Here is a 12,578-nt window from a genome sequence, read left to right as displayed (position 1 = left end):
GTGGAGATGGGCAGGGCCTACTGGTCTCCTCACAGTAGATCCCATTACCGTTGGCAGTAGATCCAGAGGGCTCTGAGTCATGGAGGTGTTTGCAGGTTGAGGAAAGGAAGAGCCTATGCGGGGTCATCGGGTAAGTGGTGGAAAGCCTTCTTGGCTGTGCATCTGCTCTGGCGCAGCCCACCCTGAGTCTCTCCTCCATCATCCTGAGCTGGTGCGACTGCTGTGAAAAAGAGCAAGGGGCAACCACCAAGTGGTTGGGCAGCATGGCCTCTTTGGGGCAGCAATTCCTAGGAGGTCAGGTGATTAGGCAACATTTCCCTGGGCTGATACTTCTGTTCTCCCTCCCCCCATGGAAAAACTGGACTAATTGTACCTCTGATGCCCATCCTTGAAACTTTCAGTTAAAGGATGAATAAGTTCTGGGGATCTGATGTTCGGCTGATGTATAGGGATCTAGGGCACAGAGCTAATGGTAACTATAGTTAATGATACTGTACTAGATACTTGAAATTTGCTAAGAGAGTAGATCTTAAGTGTTCTCACCACACACACATACACACACACACACACAAATGGTTACTGTTTGAGGTGATGGGTGTGTTAATTAGTTTGATTGTGAAAATCATTTCATGATATATACAAATATCAAACCATCCCTTTGTGTACCTTAAATGTATACAATTTTTATTTCTCAATGACACCTCAATAATGCTGAAAGAAAGAAAAGAGTACTTCAAAGCATGAGGGACTTATCAGTGCATTCTACTTCCCGAAAATAGAAAGGCAGAGCAGCTAAAAGTTTACTGTAGGCAGTCATTTCATTTCCTCTAATGCCATTGCTAAGGATTTGATTGTTAACAACTTAGTAGAAAAATGAAGGTTTCACATGATGCCAAGAACCAGGACGCCTTAAACAAACACACCGATTTAAAACTCTTAAATGTTTCAGTATGAAAATCAATAACCTGAACCCTTTCCAAAAAAATGATTACTCAGTAAAAAGAAGTTTCTACATCTTAATATTATTTTGACAGCATCAAAACTTACAGCTTATTAACCAGACCCTGGCCCCCACAGCAGGTGTGTCCCTTTGCCAAACAAAAACAGAAACAAAAACTTAAACACAAATGAAATCCCTCCAAACAAAGCCAGGGCACTCAGCATTGCTGATTCTCACCGGATGGAGAAGCCAGCAGCCCTAGGGAGGAAGAGAGCATGGGTTTATACGGGGTTTTTAAACCTTTACAAAGCACTTTCAGAGACATTAGGTTCCCTCTCCCTGGCCACTGGGAAAATGCTTAACTTCCCTCTGGAATTCAGCCCTTCAACCTTACAGAGTGGGCTCCAGGAAAAGACTCTTGGCAGCCATGCTGCTGAATGGGTTTATGAGAGCAGCCCTGGGACAGGGCTCGGAGCTCCAGGAAGCAGATTTCCCAATCACTGGACCGGGAATGGAGATGATTGATCTGGGTAATCGAGGTGACTCTTCACTTTGCCTCTCTCATCATTATAAATTACCAATCTGCACTTGGCCATGGATGGAGGGGGGGGTTGTTGTATGAAGGGACTTCAAATCAGGGAGCCCTAGAATGTCAGAGCTGGAATGTTTCCAACCCCCTTAATTTATAAACAAGGGGATGGAGCCTTCAGATGCAGAAGGGATTCCCCAGGGACATCCCAGAGCCAGCCACCATGTACTCCCCACCCCCCATCAGCCTAAACACTATCTTCAACCTAGATTTCTAATCTCCAGGAAAAAGACCCATCTGAGTCTCCTTAAGTGATGAAGCAAGAATTGCTCCACCATCTTCTTGCTTCCTGTTGCCTGACTGACTGTCTTTAATATGAGGGCATGGCTCAGCCAACTGCCTTCCCCCAATTCAGCCACAGTTGAGATCAGGGAAATTGCACCATGAGAATTTTTTTTTTTTAAATCCCACAGTTAACTGATGCCATTGCAGTCCCAAAGTCCCAGGGTGTTAGAGTTCCTGGGAGTGGCCCTGGGACTATAAACAGTAATGTGGTGGGTAGAGCGCATGCTGGATTTGGAGCCTAGATGACCGGGTCTTAGCTTTAGTTGCTCAGCTCTCCCACTGTACGATCTTGGCAAAGTCACTTAACCTGTTCCGTCAACTGTCAAACCGAGATAAGGGTTCCTTCCTTGCCTCCTTCCCTGCAGCCACAGTGAGAGGAAACCCTTTGTGAATGCAGAATGGAGGCTGTCGGGGCAGCGCAGATGAGGACCCGAGCTTTGGCAGCAAAGAAACTTGGGGACAAAGCCTGGCTATGGCACTTACGAGCTCTGTGACTCTGGGCAAGTCCTCAGCCTCTGAGAGCCTTGCAAGGTTTCCTCTTGCAAGATATGTAGTAGATGATAGCAGTGCCTACTTCAGAGAATCATGGTGCCGAGTAAACGAAATAAAGTACATAAAATGCTCAGCACAGCTCCTGGTACATAATAAAGGCTGAGTCGACATCATCTCTTTATTTTTAGGCTAAATATGTACAAGGAGTCACAGGAATGTCCCATATAAAGTCATAATAGCATCACCTGCAATATACACCTAATTAAACAGGGATTGACGTAAAGTTATGTGGTATTTGATACTTAGGACCCAGTAAGAACCCAGAGCCTGGGACTTTGGAAGATCTCTGAAATGGGGTCATTGTCTACGATCATCAGAAAGCCCAGGAGTAAGGACTTGCAATTGCGATACATGATTGAGATCCACAGGACAAAGTGGTAGAACCAGCAGTTCAGAGAATTGTCCTGATCTAATCTCAAATCACTTCTGGGATCGCCACCTTCCCAGAGACTGGTGGGCTTGACCCTGAAGGGAATTGCTATGAGTCAGGTCCTGTGCTAGGCTTTGATGACACTGACCTAGGTCCTCCTGTCATGAGCCTTACAGTTTTGGGGGGCACTGCCAAACAGGTACAGATATTCTGAAGTTAGAAAGGGTTGAAATGCACCAGCCACAGGAGTGGAAGGTGATGCCTCCCAAAATGGAGCCCATGGAATTTGGAATTCTTTCAAGCACGCCTCCTCAGATGAGCTGTTACCTGGACCAGAATTTCCTCCTAGAGAGTAACTCAGCCTGATTGCACACCAGGTCAGAAAGAAGTGCTTAATGTTTTAAGTGGAAATCTGAGGTGTGACAGGATGACACATGTATCACACGCTGTCGATTTGTTCATTTCTCGGAACTGACATTCACAGTGAAACTTTCTTAAATTAATCTTAATTGTAGACACTATCTACCAGAGCCTGCGAGATCGTGCCTTTACTGCAGCTATAAGAATGGAAGATTTCAAGTTCTTTGAAATGAAGATTAGTACCTGGAGACTCCAAATTAAACTCGTTTAGAAGTAATTCAAGTCAAAAATCTCACTTTAGAAAGTTGGAGAATCAGCATTTCTATACAATCAAGCCTCTTAAAAAATGATTTCTGGTTTTACCTCAAGAGATAAAGACCCATCGAGTCTCCTTGAGTCATGAAGTCTTAGTTTTGATTCTGTTCTCTTGGGCCAGCGGTCCTCCCAGGAGGTTCTTGGGGGTCAGGGTTTCTGAATATGGGGGACTGGTGAGGTGTGGAGTGGCCCAGTCAGAGAGTGGGAGAAGCCAACAGAGAGGGGAGAGCCCGAGGGGAGAGAGGCTGCGACTTCTGGAAGTTGAGCCGAACTCCCAACTCCGAGCTTTGTAGCCAGATCAGAGAGGCGTTTTGCCAGGCAAAGCCAGGACAACAGCCTGGCGCAGAGGAATCTTCCACCTTAGCTGAGGTACCCCAGGGAGTGGAATGGGAGGACAGCAACCCGACCCAAAGGACTGGACTGCTGAGCTGCCAGTAGGACAGCCCCAGTTGGCTCTGATTTTGTACTTTCTATTGCTACTGCCCTCCCTGCAACCTGCTTTCCATTTCCTCCCGCTTGCGTGCTGGAGGAAGCTTGGCTTGGAGGCACATCTGAAGGTCCACCAAAGAGCTCGGTTCTAAGGCTCTGGAGCCTCATCAGAGCCCGAGATGGTCAGGAGGAGGAGGAAGAGAGAAGGCAGGAGAGGCTGCTACCCTGCCTGGGAGCTGAGGCTGACACTGAGCGCTGAGTGCTGGGCCTGGGCAGGCTGGCCGGCCCCTTTGATGCTGCCTCTCTCAGCGTCCCCCTGTTCCAGGAGGGTGGCTGGGAGTGCCAGTCCCTTCTGCCCAGCCCAGCCTTCCCTCCTGGTTTTGCTCTCGGGAAGAGAAAGCAGCAGGCGCCACTTGTCTCTTCTCTCCTTCCCGCAGGCGCTTCTGTTCCGAGGGCTGCCTCTCGCTGGCTCCTTCTGCTTCTGCTTGGTCCTCCCGCTGATTGGGAAGAAAGTGCACCAGTGGGGTGATGGGGGTCTGGGATTCTTAAAGGAGCAGCTTGATTTCTGTTGGAAATTTATTTACCCAGCACAGTATTATTATTATTATTTTTTTGTCTTTCCACACAGTCAATATAATCTGGTGAGAAAAGTGAATACAAAGTGACCATAATCACCACATTTAAATGTTAATTGTGGACATTCTGGTTTTCCTCTAAGGATTTTCTAGCAGATCAAGCACTAGCCCTGGCAACAATCATTATTAGCAATCAAATCCAATTTGAGAATCATTTACTGAGGGCACAAAGGTTGGGGGCCACAAATCGGAGCAGGGCAGTCCCTGCCACCTCAAGGGCTCATGGGCGAGGGCTGAAGACTGGAACGCCCACCAATCAACAAGCCACAGAGATCATTTGAAAATCCCCTGCACCACTTTTGCCAATAGCTCTTCTGCGGTGGAGGCTTTGACCATAGGAGTTTACAAGAAGCCAAACTGATAAGGCAATTGGAAATGCAGTCTTCCCTTGGCTGCTCTGTTGGTTGATTTGCAGTGAACCAGTATTTGTTAAGAACTTGGTTTTATGCAAAATAAATAAACATTAGAGCAAAGCCTCACTGGGTGCTAGAGGAGCCATATCTTAGCCCCTTGTTTCAGTATGGTAGGGATGTGCTCTTTTCTCATACAAAGATTGCAGAAGAGGTGAAACTCTGGGCCCCTTCAAGTTCAGATTCTGAAGGCAGCCACTTCTTGAAGCTGTAGCACCTTCTACTTCATTTAGTCGCAAATGGGCTTCCCTGATTCTGGGTTCCTGTCTAGTTTCCCCTCGAGGAGAAATGTGACACCTTGAGCAAAGTACCCAGTCTCAGTGCCTCCGTTTCTCCTGGAAAGAAAAAAAAAAAAAAAAGTAAAGCAGAGCTTTTTGGACGATTTTGAGAATATGAGATAGTATTAGAGAACAGGAAGGAGAATGGCCAGAGTGGCAAGAGCCAGATGGCAGCTGGATCAAGTCTCTCTTTTTAGGGATGAAGAAAATGAGCCTCGGGGAAGAGACTTTGCTCAGAGTCACACAGATAGGACCAGAACAGGCAACCTGCTCTGTCAAAGCTCAGTCTACTGCTCTTCCTAAGAGTCCTAGCCTTAGGATTTCAGTAATGTGCCAATACGATCCCCTCTGTATAATAACCTGAAGAAGGCGAGCGAGATGTCTGGGACTCCAGAGTGCAACTGCTCCTGAAATGCCAAAACCGGGTCCCGCCCCTTCTGACACCCCTTCTCCCTTCGGAGGCCAGGAAGCCTTCCCTGAGGGCATTGGCTAAAGGGATGCACCCTGTCCTGGACCAGCACTGGAGGTTGAAGGGAAGGATGAAGCTGCACGTGGAGAGAGCAGATTCTCCCGCCAGAAGGGAGACAGGCAGCCAGTGGGTGGGCCAGCGGGCACGTACCCCGTGGCTTTCCCATTTTCCGGAGGAGGAAAGAGCAGAAGTCGTTGGCCCCAGGCACGTGGCGGCTGTGCGGGGAAGGTGATAGTGCAGCCGACTTTCCCAGCGTCCTAATCCCGAACCCATAGTTCACACAGGGACAGTGGCCACTGCCTCGTCTCGCAGCCCACGGAATCCGGGGCCCGGAGGTCGCGGACCTACTAGGTGCGCGCCGCGCCCCGCAGCCGGGCACCGCACTGCGGCATGCCTGGCGGGCCTGGGTGCGGGCACGCGGTGCCGCGGGGACGGTGAAGGTGACCGCCTTCTCCTTCCCGGCCCCGCGTGCTCTGCGCTGCGGGCTCGAGGGATGCTCGGGCCCGCCAAAGTTTGCTCCAGTGCTCGGGAGCCGGAGGAGAGTCCCTGGGCAGTGCGGGGTCGACCCCGATCCCCGCAGCAGTTAGTGCGCTCTTTCCTGGTTCCAAACAGTTACTCCCCTGGTGGGAGTGGGCGGGGGTGCAGGGGGGGGGTCCCCTTCTCGGAGCCTGGGTCCGAGCCCCCCGCCCGCATCCCTGCAGCTGCCCCTCGGGCTCGGGTCCCTGTCCCCGGCTCAGCGGCCGCTCCCACCAGCTGATTTTGACAGAGGGGGGTCCCGAGCGGCGCAGGCGGGCGCAGCGAGCCCCTGCCAGATCCGGGGCCGATAACGTGCAGGCTCCATGTCGCGGCTTCGGGCTGCCCAGGCTCCGCCCCCTGTGAGTGTGTAAGTGTGTGATGCTGCCGCGGCCGCCGCCGCCGCCGCCGCCGCCGCCTGTGCAGCCGCCGCCGCCGCTGCCGCCGCCGCTGCCGCCTCGGCTGCCGCGCCGCGCCGCTGCCGCTGCCGCTGCCGCCCCGGCCGCCCCCCCCGGCCGCCGCCGCCGCCGCCGCCGCCGCCGGCCCGCAGCCCGCCAGGCGGGCGGCCCCGCCGGCCCGAGCCCCCAGCGCCTGCCGCCGCAGCGTCGGGGCGCTGGGCGCGCGGGCAGCCGCGGAGCGAGCGGACCCGAGCGGGCGGCCGGGCACTTGCCCGCCCCGTGCCACCGCCGCCGCCGCTCCGGAGCGCAGGACCCGGCACCCCCGGCGCCCGCCGCCGCCTCCGATGCGGCCTGGGCACTTTTAGCCGGGCGGGAGGGCCGGAAAGCCGGGCCGCCGAGAGCAGTGAGCCAGCCGCGCCGAGAGCCGCGCCGACCCGCGGGGAGCAGGGACGGACGCCCGCCCGCCGCCGCCGCCGCCGCCGCCGCCGCCGCCGCCCGGCCGCTATGGATCTATTCGACTTTTTCAGGGACTGGGACTTGGAGCAGCAGTGGTAGGTGTTGAATTTTGCCTTCTCCTTGCTACGCAGGTCCCCCGGCTGGGGCTGGGCTTTTCGCCTTTGTTAAGGGAAGCCGGGGCTGTGGTGGGGGCGCCCCAGACGCCCTCCCACTTGATCTCAGCCACCTCTGGCCCCGCCGCCGCGACTCCGCGGTCGGGTGCCCCGGTGGGTGGGGGGGGGGGGGAGAGGTGCGGGCAGAGGGTGGGATGAGGGTTCCGAACGCGTCGCTTGGCACTCCAAGTCCAAAGAGTTGCCTTTGGCCCATATCGGAGCCCGTGCCGCCTGCGGGCTGAGCCGCACGACCTCCGCGGGGATTTTCTCCGCGCACCGCCGGCCCGGCCGGTCTCCCCGCGCACCGGATCCTGCCCGCCCCAAATGCTTCAACTTTCCAGGTGTCCAGCGCCGGCCGCCGGCCGCGGGGTCAGGCGGCGGCAAGGTGCCGCCGGCCTCCGCTTCCTCTGCGGCCACCTTCCCCGCCGCCGCCACCTCCTTCCCCGCGCCGCGCGCACACCTTCCCTTCCACTCGCTCAGCCCAAGTTCCCCGCTCTCGGGCGCCTGGTGGCTTCGGGGGCCACCAAGCGGGGGCCTCGGGTCCGGGCCGACTTCGGCGTTGGCTTTCAAGACTGAGGGTTTTTGAAGTTGGCCCCCCGAAGTCGGCTGCTCCAACGTCTATGCACATTTAATTACCGGCTGGACCCCTGTCCGCCCCCACTGGGAGGCAGCCGCAGGTTTGTGTAATGGGCACCCAGCTCGGATTCAAAGGTTTAGTCAGCTTTTCCCAAAATACGTAAACTTGTCGCTGAGAGCGTTTTGAAAGATGGTGCAAAGGTGACCGGGGAGCCTGAAAGTTGTTACTCACTGCATGCTGTGCGCGCGCGTGTGCATAAATAGTGATATACATATCTATTAACTTTTTTAAAAACTCCATCTTCTGCCACAGGCGTTATTATTGTTAATCCGTCACAACATTTTAACATATCAATTGCCCTTCCCCCCACCCCCAGCCCGTGGAATGAGACCGGGGGAGGATGCGGCTGCAGCGATTTAGAATTGCATCCTTGGTTATTGCCTTTTTAAATGTAGTTAGGATAATCTACAATACCTACCGATTGTGCGAAATCTTCTGCAATGTTAAACTGCTAGCAGCCGTTGGCTATGAATACTGTGTATTTTTACAAGGATTTCCCTTGCTGATGGGATATTTTAGGCAATTTCCTTCTTTAGAAAAGGGTCATACTCTTAGCCAATAGCTTCATTATGCCAATCGTGACTCTTCTAGTTGCAAATCCAAGATAATCAGAACTTAAATACATTTTATTTTACAGCAATTCCGGGTAAATCCTTGAAGCCACAAATTACACTGTATCAGTATTAATCTGTAAGGCATTTTTGATACCATGCAGGGTTTTATCAGCCCTGCAGAGAAACATTATGTTACAATTTTTAATAACCATGATGTTATTTAAAAGTAAAGATCACAATAAAATTACTCCCCAATTAGATATTATGCTCCTGCACACAGCCTTTACTCTGCTTCACTAATTTATTTTGCAGACAACTGATAACCACAGCATTACTATTTGCATACAATTTGCCTAATATATGGTGTGGGTAACATCATTAATTTAACAGACGTTATAATTGATTTTGTGGGTATAGTTCAAATGTTAAACGTATCTGAGGTACTGGGTTTTAAAAAATGTGTTTATTATATTAACTTCAGTTTAATCTTAGAAACATGCAGTTGTATATTTAAAGGGGATTGGTTCTTTTGATTTCTTTTTTCAGAAAGACAGGTTCTCCCCGCCCCCCATTTGGGGACTATTTTTTCTTTTCTTAACGAAAATCCAAAACCTTTTTTTCCTCCAGTTCTGTAACTACGCCACATCAGTTAAGAAACATGCAGACTTGGACACTCTGTGGATATGATGTGAAATATGGATGAATTAATGTAATACATCTGCATAAATAAGCTGGCCTTTTCCTTCTGTGCACATGTTCCAGGAAAATTTCTCCTTCTTACTGTGTGATTGTGAGGGGCAAACTTTCTTATGAATCTGTGTGTAAACATTTGTAATGAGGTCTGTGCATCTGTTTTGACCGGCCCCTCCAGAAAAACAGGGAACATAAATGTGACAATAGTGGATGAACTAAAAAGCTTGATTGTGCCTTGAATGGAAATCTGTACCTTTCCAAACTCTGTGGCCATCTAGAGCATGTCAATTACATGTTCATTACATGTTCACTTCCCTTCCTGGGGAGTAAGTAGCTGCTTAGAGTGCTGGCATCCATTCCCCGCCCCCCGCCAGGAGGTCCAAGGAGGAAAAAGGCGCCAGCCAAGTTAAGGGTCTCATTTACATTGGATCTTTTCTCAACATTCACTTGTGGAACAGAAAACTCTGAGCTTTGTGTACCGCAACCCTAGATGTCTGACAACAAATGGATCAGGCCAGCTAAAAAACCAACTCGTTTACCTAGACTTAATGAAGGAAGACTTTACATACACGGGCATATGTGTTATTTGCAAACACTCGACTACAGTAAACAAAAAGTCCATGCCCATTTATAAACACACATTTGTCAGGATGAATGCAAATGGGAAGGATGGGGCATGAATGATGCTGCAGTGTGCTTCCGTGCTGGGTCTGGGAGCGCTCAATGCCTAAAGGAACATACCCCTGGATTTCACGCACTGCACAAGTATCCTAATGGGTCATGCTCTGGACTCGATGAAAGGGCCAAAGCACAAGTTCTTTAAGATTCTTGGATGAAGGAGCAATGTTCTCCTGAGTAGAAATTTAATATGAACCATTCTGTGAAAGAAGAGGAAGGTGCAGATGTCTGTGTGCACCAAAGACACCATTGCTCTTGAAAGAAAATGAAAGAAAGATAAAGAACAAAAATGAAATGTGATTGTTTAAATCATTCTATAGATTTGCCTGTGGTAAGCCAGTAAATGAATTCTTGAGGTATCTGGAAATCCTGTGGCGAGATTTAGGCTTGTTTACCACCAATGGGGATGTCATTAATCCCCATTTAAGAGGGTATAAAAGCAAAATCAGAGGGCCTACCAAGTGTCAGTCCTATGAGCAAATACCTCCCCCCCCCCCCCCATTGATTAGGTATCGCTTTGTGACAGGCCAGGGTCCTTTGTGGGGATGCTTGTCTTCCTTTCATTATTAAAAAAAAATAGCAAGAAAGAAGGACAGGCAGATACAGAAAGGGACACATCCTTAAACATCAAAAATGAAAAGCAAACCACCATGACAGCAAAATCAAACTGCGCAAAAGTCTAGTGAAGATGATGGCGAAGCAGTGGTGACGGTCGCTGACTCCTCACTGCGAAGCCCCAAGCCCGGCAGCGATCGTTTGTAGTTTCTAAGTGATGTCTCACAAGTAGCCTCATTAGAGGCGAGCTTGCACACGGGCAGTTCTACAGGAAGAGACTTAAACTCACTAAACTGTTATATAAATAGAAAGTTCAAAGGTCTGCTTGGGGCTGTCAAGGCTGGGAAGGGGCCATGTGCAGGCCAGGCTTCTTCTCCTTGTGGGGGGGTGGGCTGGGGGGGGCGGCAGGGGGAAGGCAGCCCCCGGGGGCCTGCCCCAGCAGCCCCTGCTTTCCCCAGTTTGTCTTGAGCGTGCGGGGGAGGGGGAGACCCTGCTTCTCCAGACAAAAGTGAACTGTTTCAGACGCAGCCGGGCATGGCCCATGCACTGCAGCAGCCTGGCCTCTGGCGAGGCCTTTGTAAGCTGCAGTCCTGCGCAAGAGTGGCCCAGACCTGGTTATGGATGGGACGGTGTTGGGGGTGGGGGGAGAGAGAACACAACGTGGGGCAGCCTTGGGGTAGGTAGGGTAGCAGGAACGCGGAGGCAGCAGGGCAGGTTCCTGTTTTGACTAAGGCCTACAGGTTGCCAGGATTTCTCATTCTCTACCTGCATCCATTTCTCTTTCCCCCTGCCCTCCGTTTGCCTTCCATGTGTTCTGTTTTCTTTGCTAGTACCTATGATATGCATTTGCCAGTGTGCTCCAGCATTCATTCAGCGAACCTTGTGGGGTTGAGTCTCTTAAGGGAGTGTCTGGGGAGGCTAGACCGGAGGCGCTGAAATTAGCTAGTGTGATAAGATCTCTACAATTCCCCCACCCGCCCCCTTGCAACCCCCCCCTCCAAGAATAAAAGCTATCTCTGTAAATCTTAAAAAGGCACATCTATTGGACAAGAAAGAAAATGATCTCATGTTAGAAATCAGTTTAATGATACATGAATTGTTTTGCTGATGATTCAGTCAAGCATTTAACAACTTTAAAATACACAAATCAAGATTGAAAATGACTGCCTCAAAAATGAATCTGTCATTATAGACATAAACGAGATTCCAAACATTTAAGTATTTTGTAGATGGATAAAAATTATATTGTATTTAAACATGCTAATTATTGTCGAATAGAAATGCTTTAATGTGCTGAACCTTTATTTCATGCCCATTATTCTTAGCTAAGACTATTTCTTGCATGCAGAATTTGTACACATTTAACATAATTTCAGAATCATAAAGGTCCAATGAAATGGCCATCTCTGGAACCATCTAGAAGCTGTAGCCCGGTGAGCTTGTAGCTCATACCTCAGAAAGTGAAACTGCCACATACTTGATTAGCCTGTCATGTAGACAAAACAATTGGTCCAGTGACAATATTTTTCACTTTTAATTTTGTCTTTCTTTTTCTGATTGTTGTGGGATAAAGAAAGAGAGATTTTAAGAACTTGTTTACTGATAATGGGCAGGAACGTGTTGCTGATTAAAGAACTTGAGACCACAACTTGAGAAAACCTTTTGAACAGTGTGTGTGTGTGTGTGTGTGTGTATGTTTCACCTGTGTATTCTAGAATGCATCACCACCATTGCTACTATTATTTGAGTATTTACTCTGTGCCCCAGGCATCACTGAGTGCTTTAAATAGTCAAGCTCACTTTATCCTTCAGACGTACTTTATGAGACAGGACCTGTTAGGCTCTCTATTTTACAGATGAAGTAATGGAATCACTAGCATTGGAGTTGACCTTAGAGCCCACACCATTGACAACTGACATTCTGTTGGAGCCTTTTCAACATGTGGAATACTTTCCCGTATGGCACCTCATTTGGTCCTTGTAAATGAGGGTGTGCAGGTGTTATTCCCATTTTACAGATGAGCAAATAGCCCTAGAGAGGTTGTTTGACTCACTTAAGTTCACACAACCTGGTTAGTAGTAGAGCTAGGTCAGAAATCCACATCTCCCAATTTCCAGGTCAGGTGTCTTTCCCCAAAACCTCATTGCCTATTATTTATTGTTATCGTATGGGTCTGAGCATTTAGCTGTCACTGAAACAAATGGATTGGATTTTGTAGATCATACTTGTGTAAAAAAGAATCTGTGGAATTAGCGTGTAATTGACTAGCCATGGAACTCTGCTTTTTCTTTTAAATAAAAAAGGAACAG

The 12,578-nt window shown here is 49.8% G+C and overlaps 1 protein-coding gene across 5 annotated transcripts in view; it reads left to right on the top strand.

Moving 5' to 3' along the window:
* Window positions 1-6,771: 6,771 nt before the first annotated feature.
* AFF2 (ALF transcription elongation factor 2) overlaps window positions 6,772-12,578 on the top strand; it is a 443,996-nt gene continuing 438,189 nt past the window's right edge. For all 5 annotated transcript variants that reach the window (XM_081808150.1, XM_081808148.1, XM_081808149.1 and 2 more), the window contains exon 1: window positions 6,772-7,094. In XM_081808150.1, the coding sequence (XP_081664276.1) occupies window positions 7,048-7,094 (47 nt within the window). In that variant the 5' untranslated portion in view covers window positions 6,772-7,047. The remainder of the gene's footprint in view (window positions 7,095-12,578) is intronic.

This window comes from Leptonychotes weddellii, chromosome X, assembly GCF_054177405.1.
Source record: "Leptonychotes weddellii isolate Sample4059 chromosome X, ASM5417740v2, whole genome shotgun sequence".
In the NCBI taxonomy this organism is placed as follows: Eukaryota; Metazoa; Chordata; class Mammalia; order Carnivora; family Phocidae; genus Leptonychotes; species Leptonychotes weddellii.
Note: the sequence above shows the minus strand (reverse complement) of the source record. Positions and strands in the feature narration are given on the sequence as shown.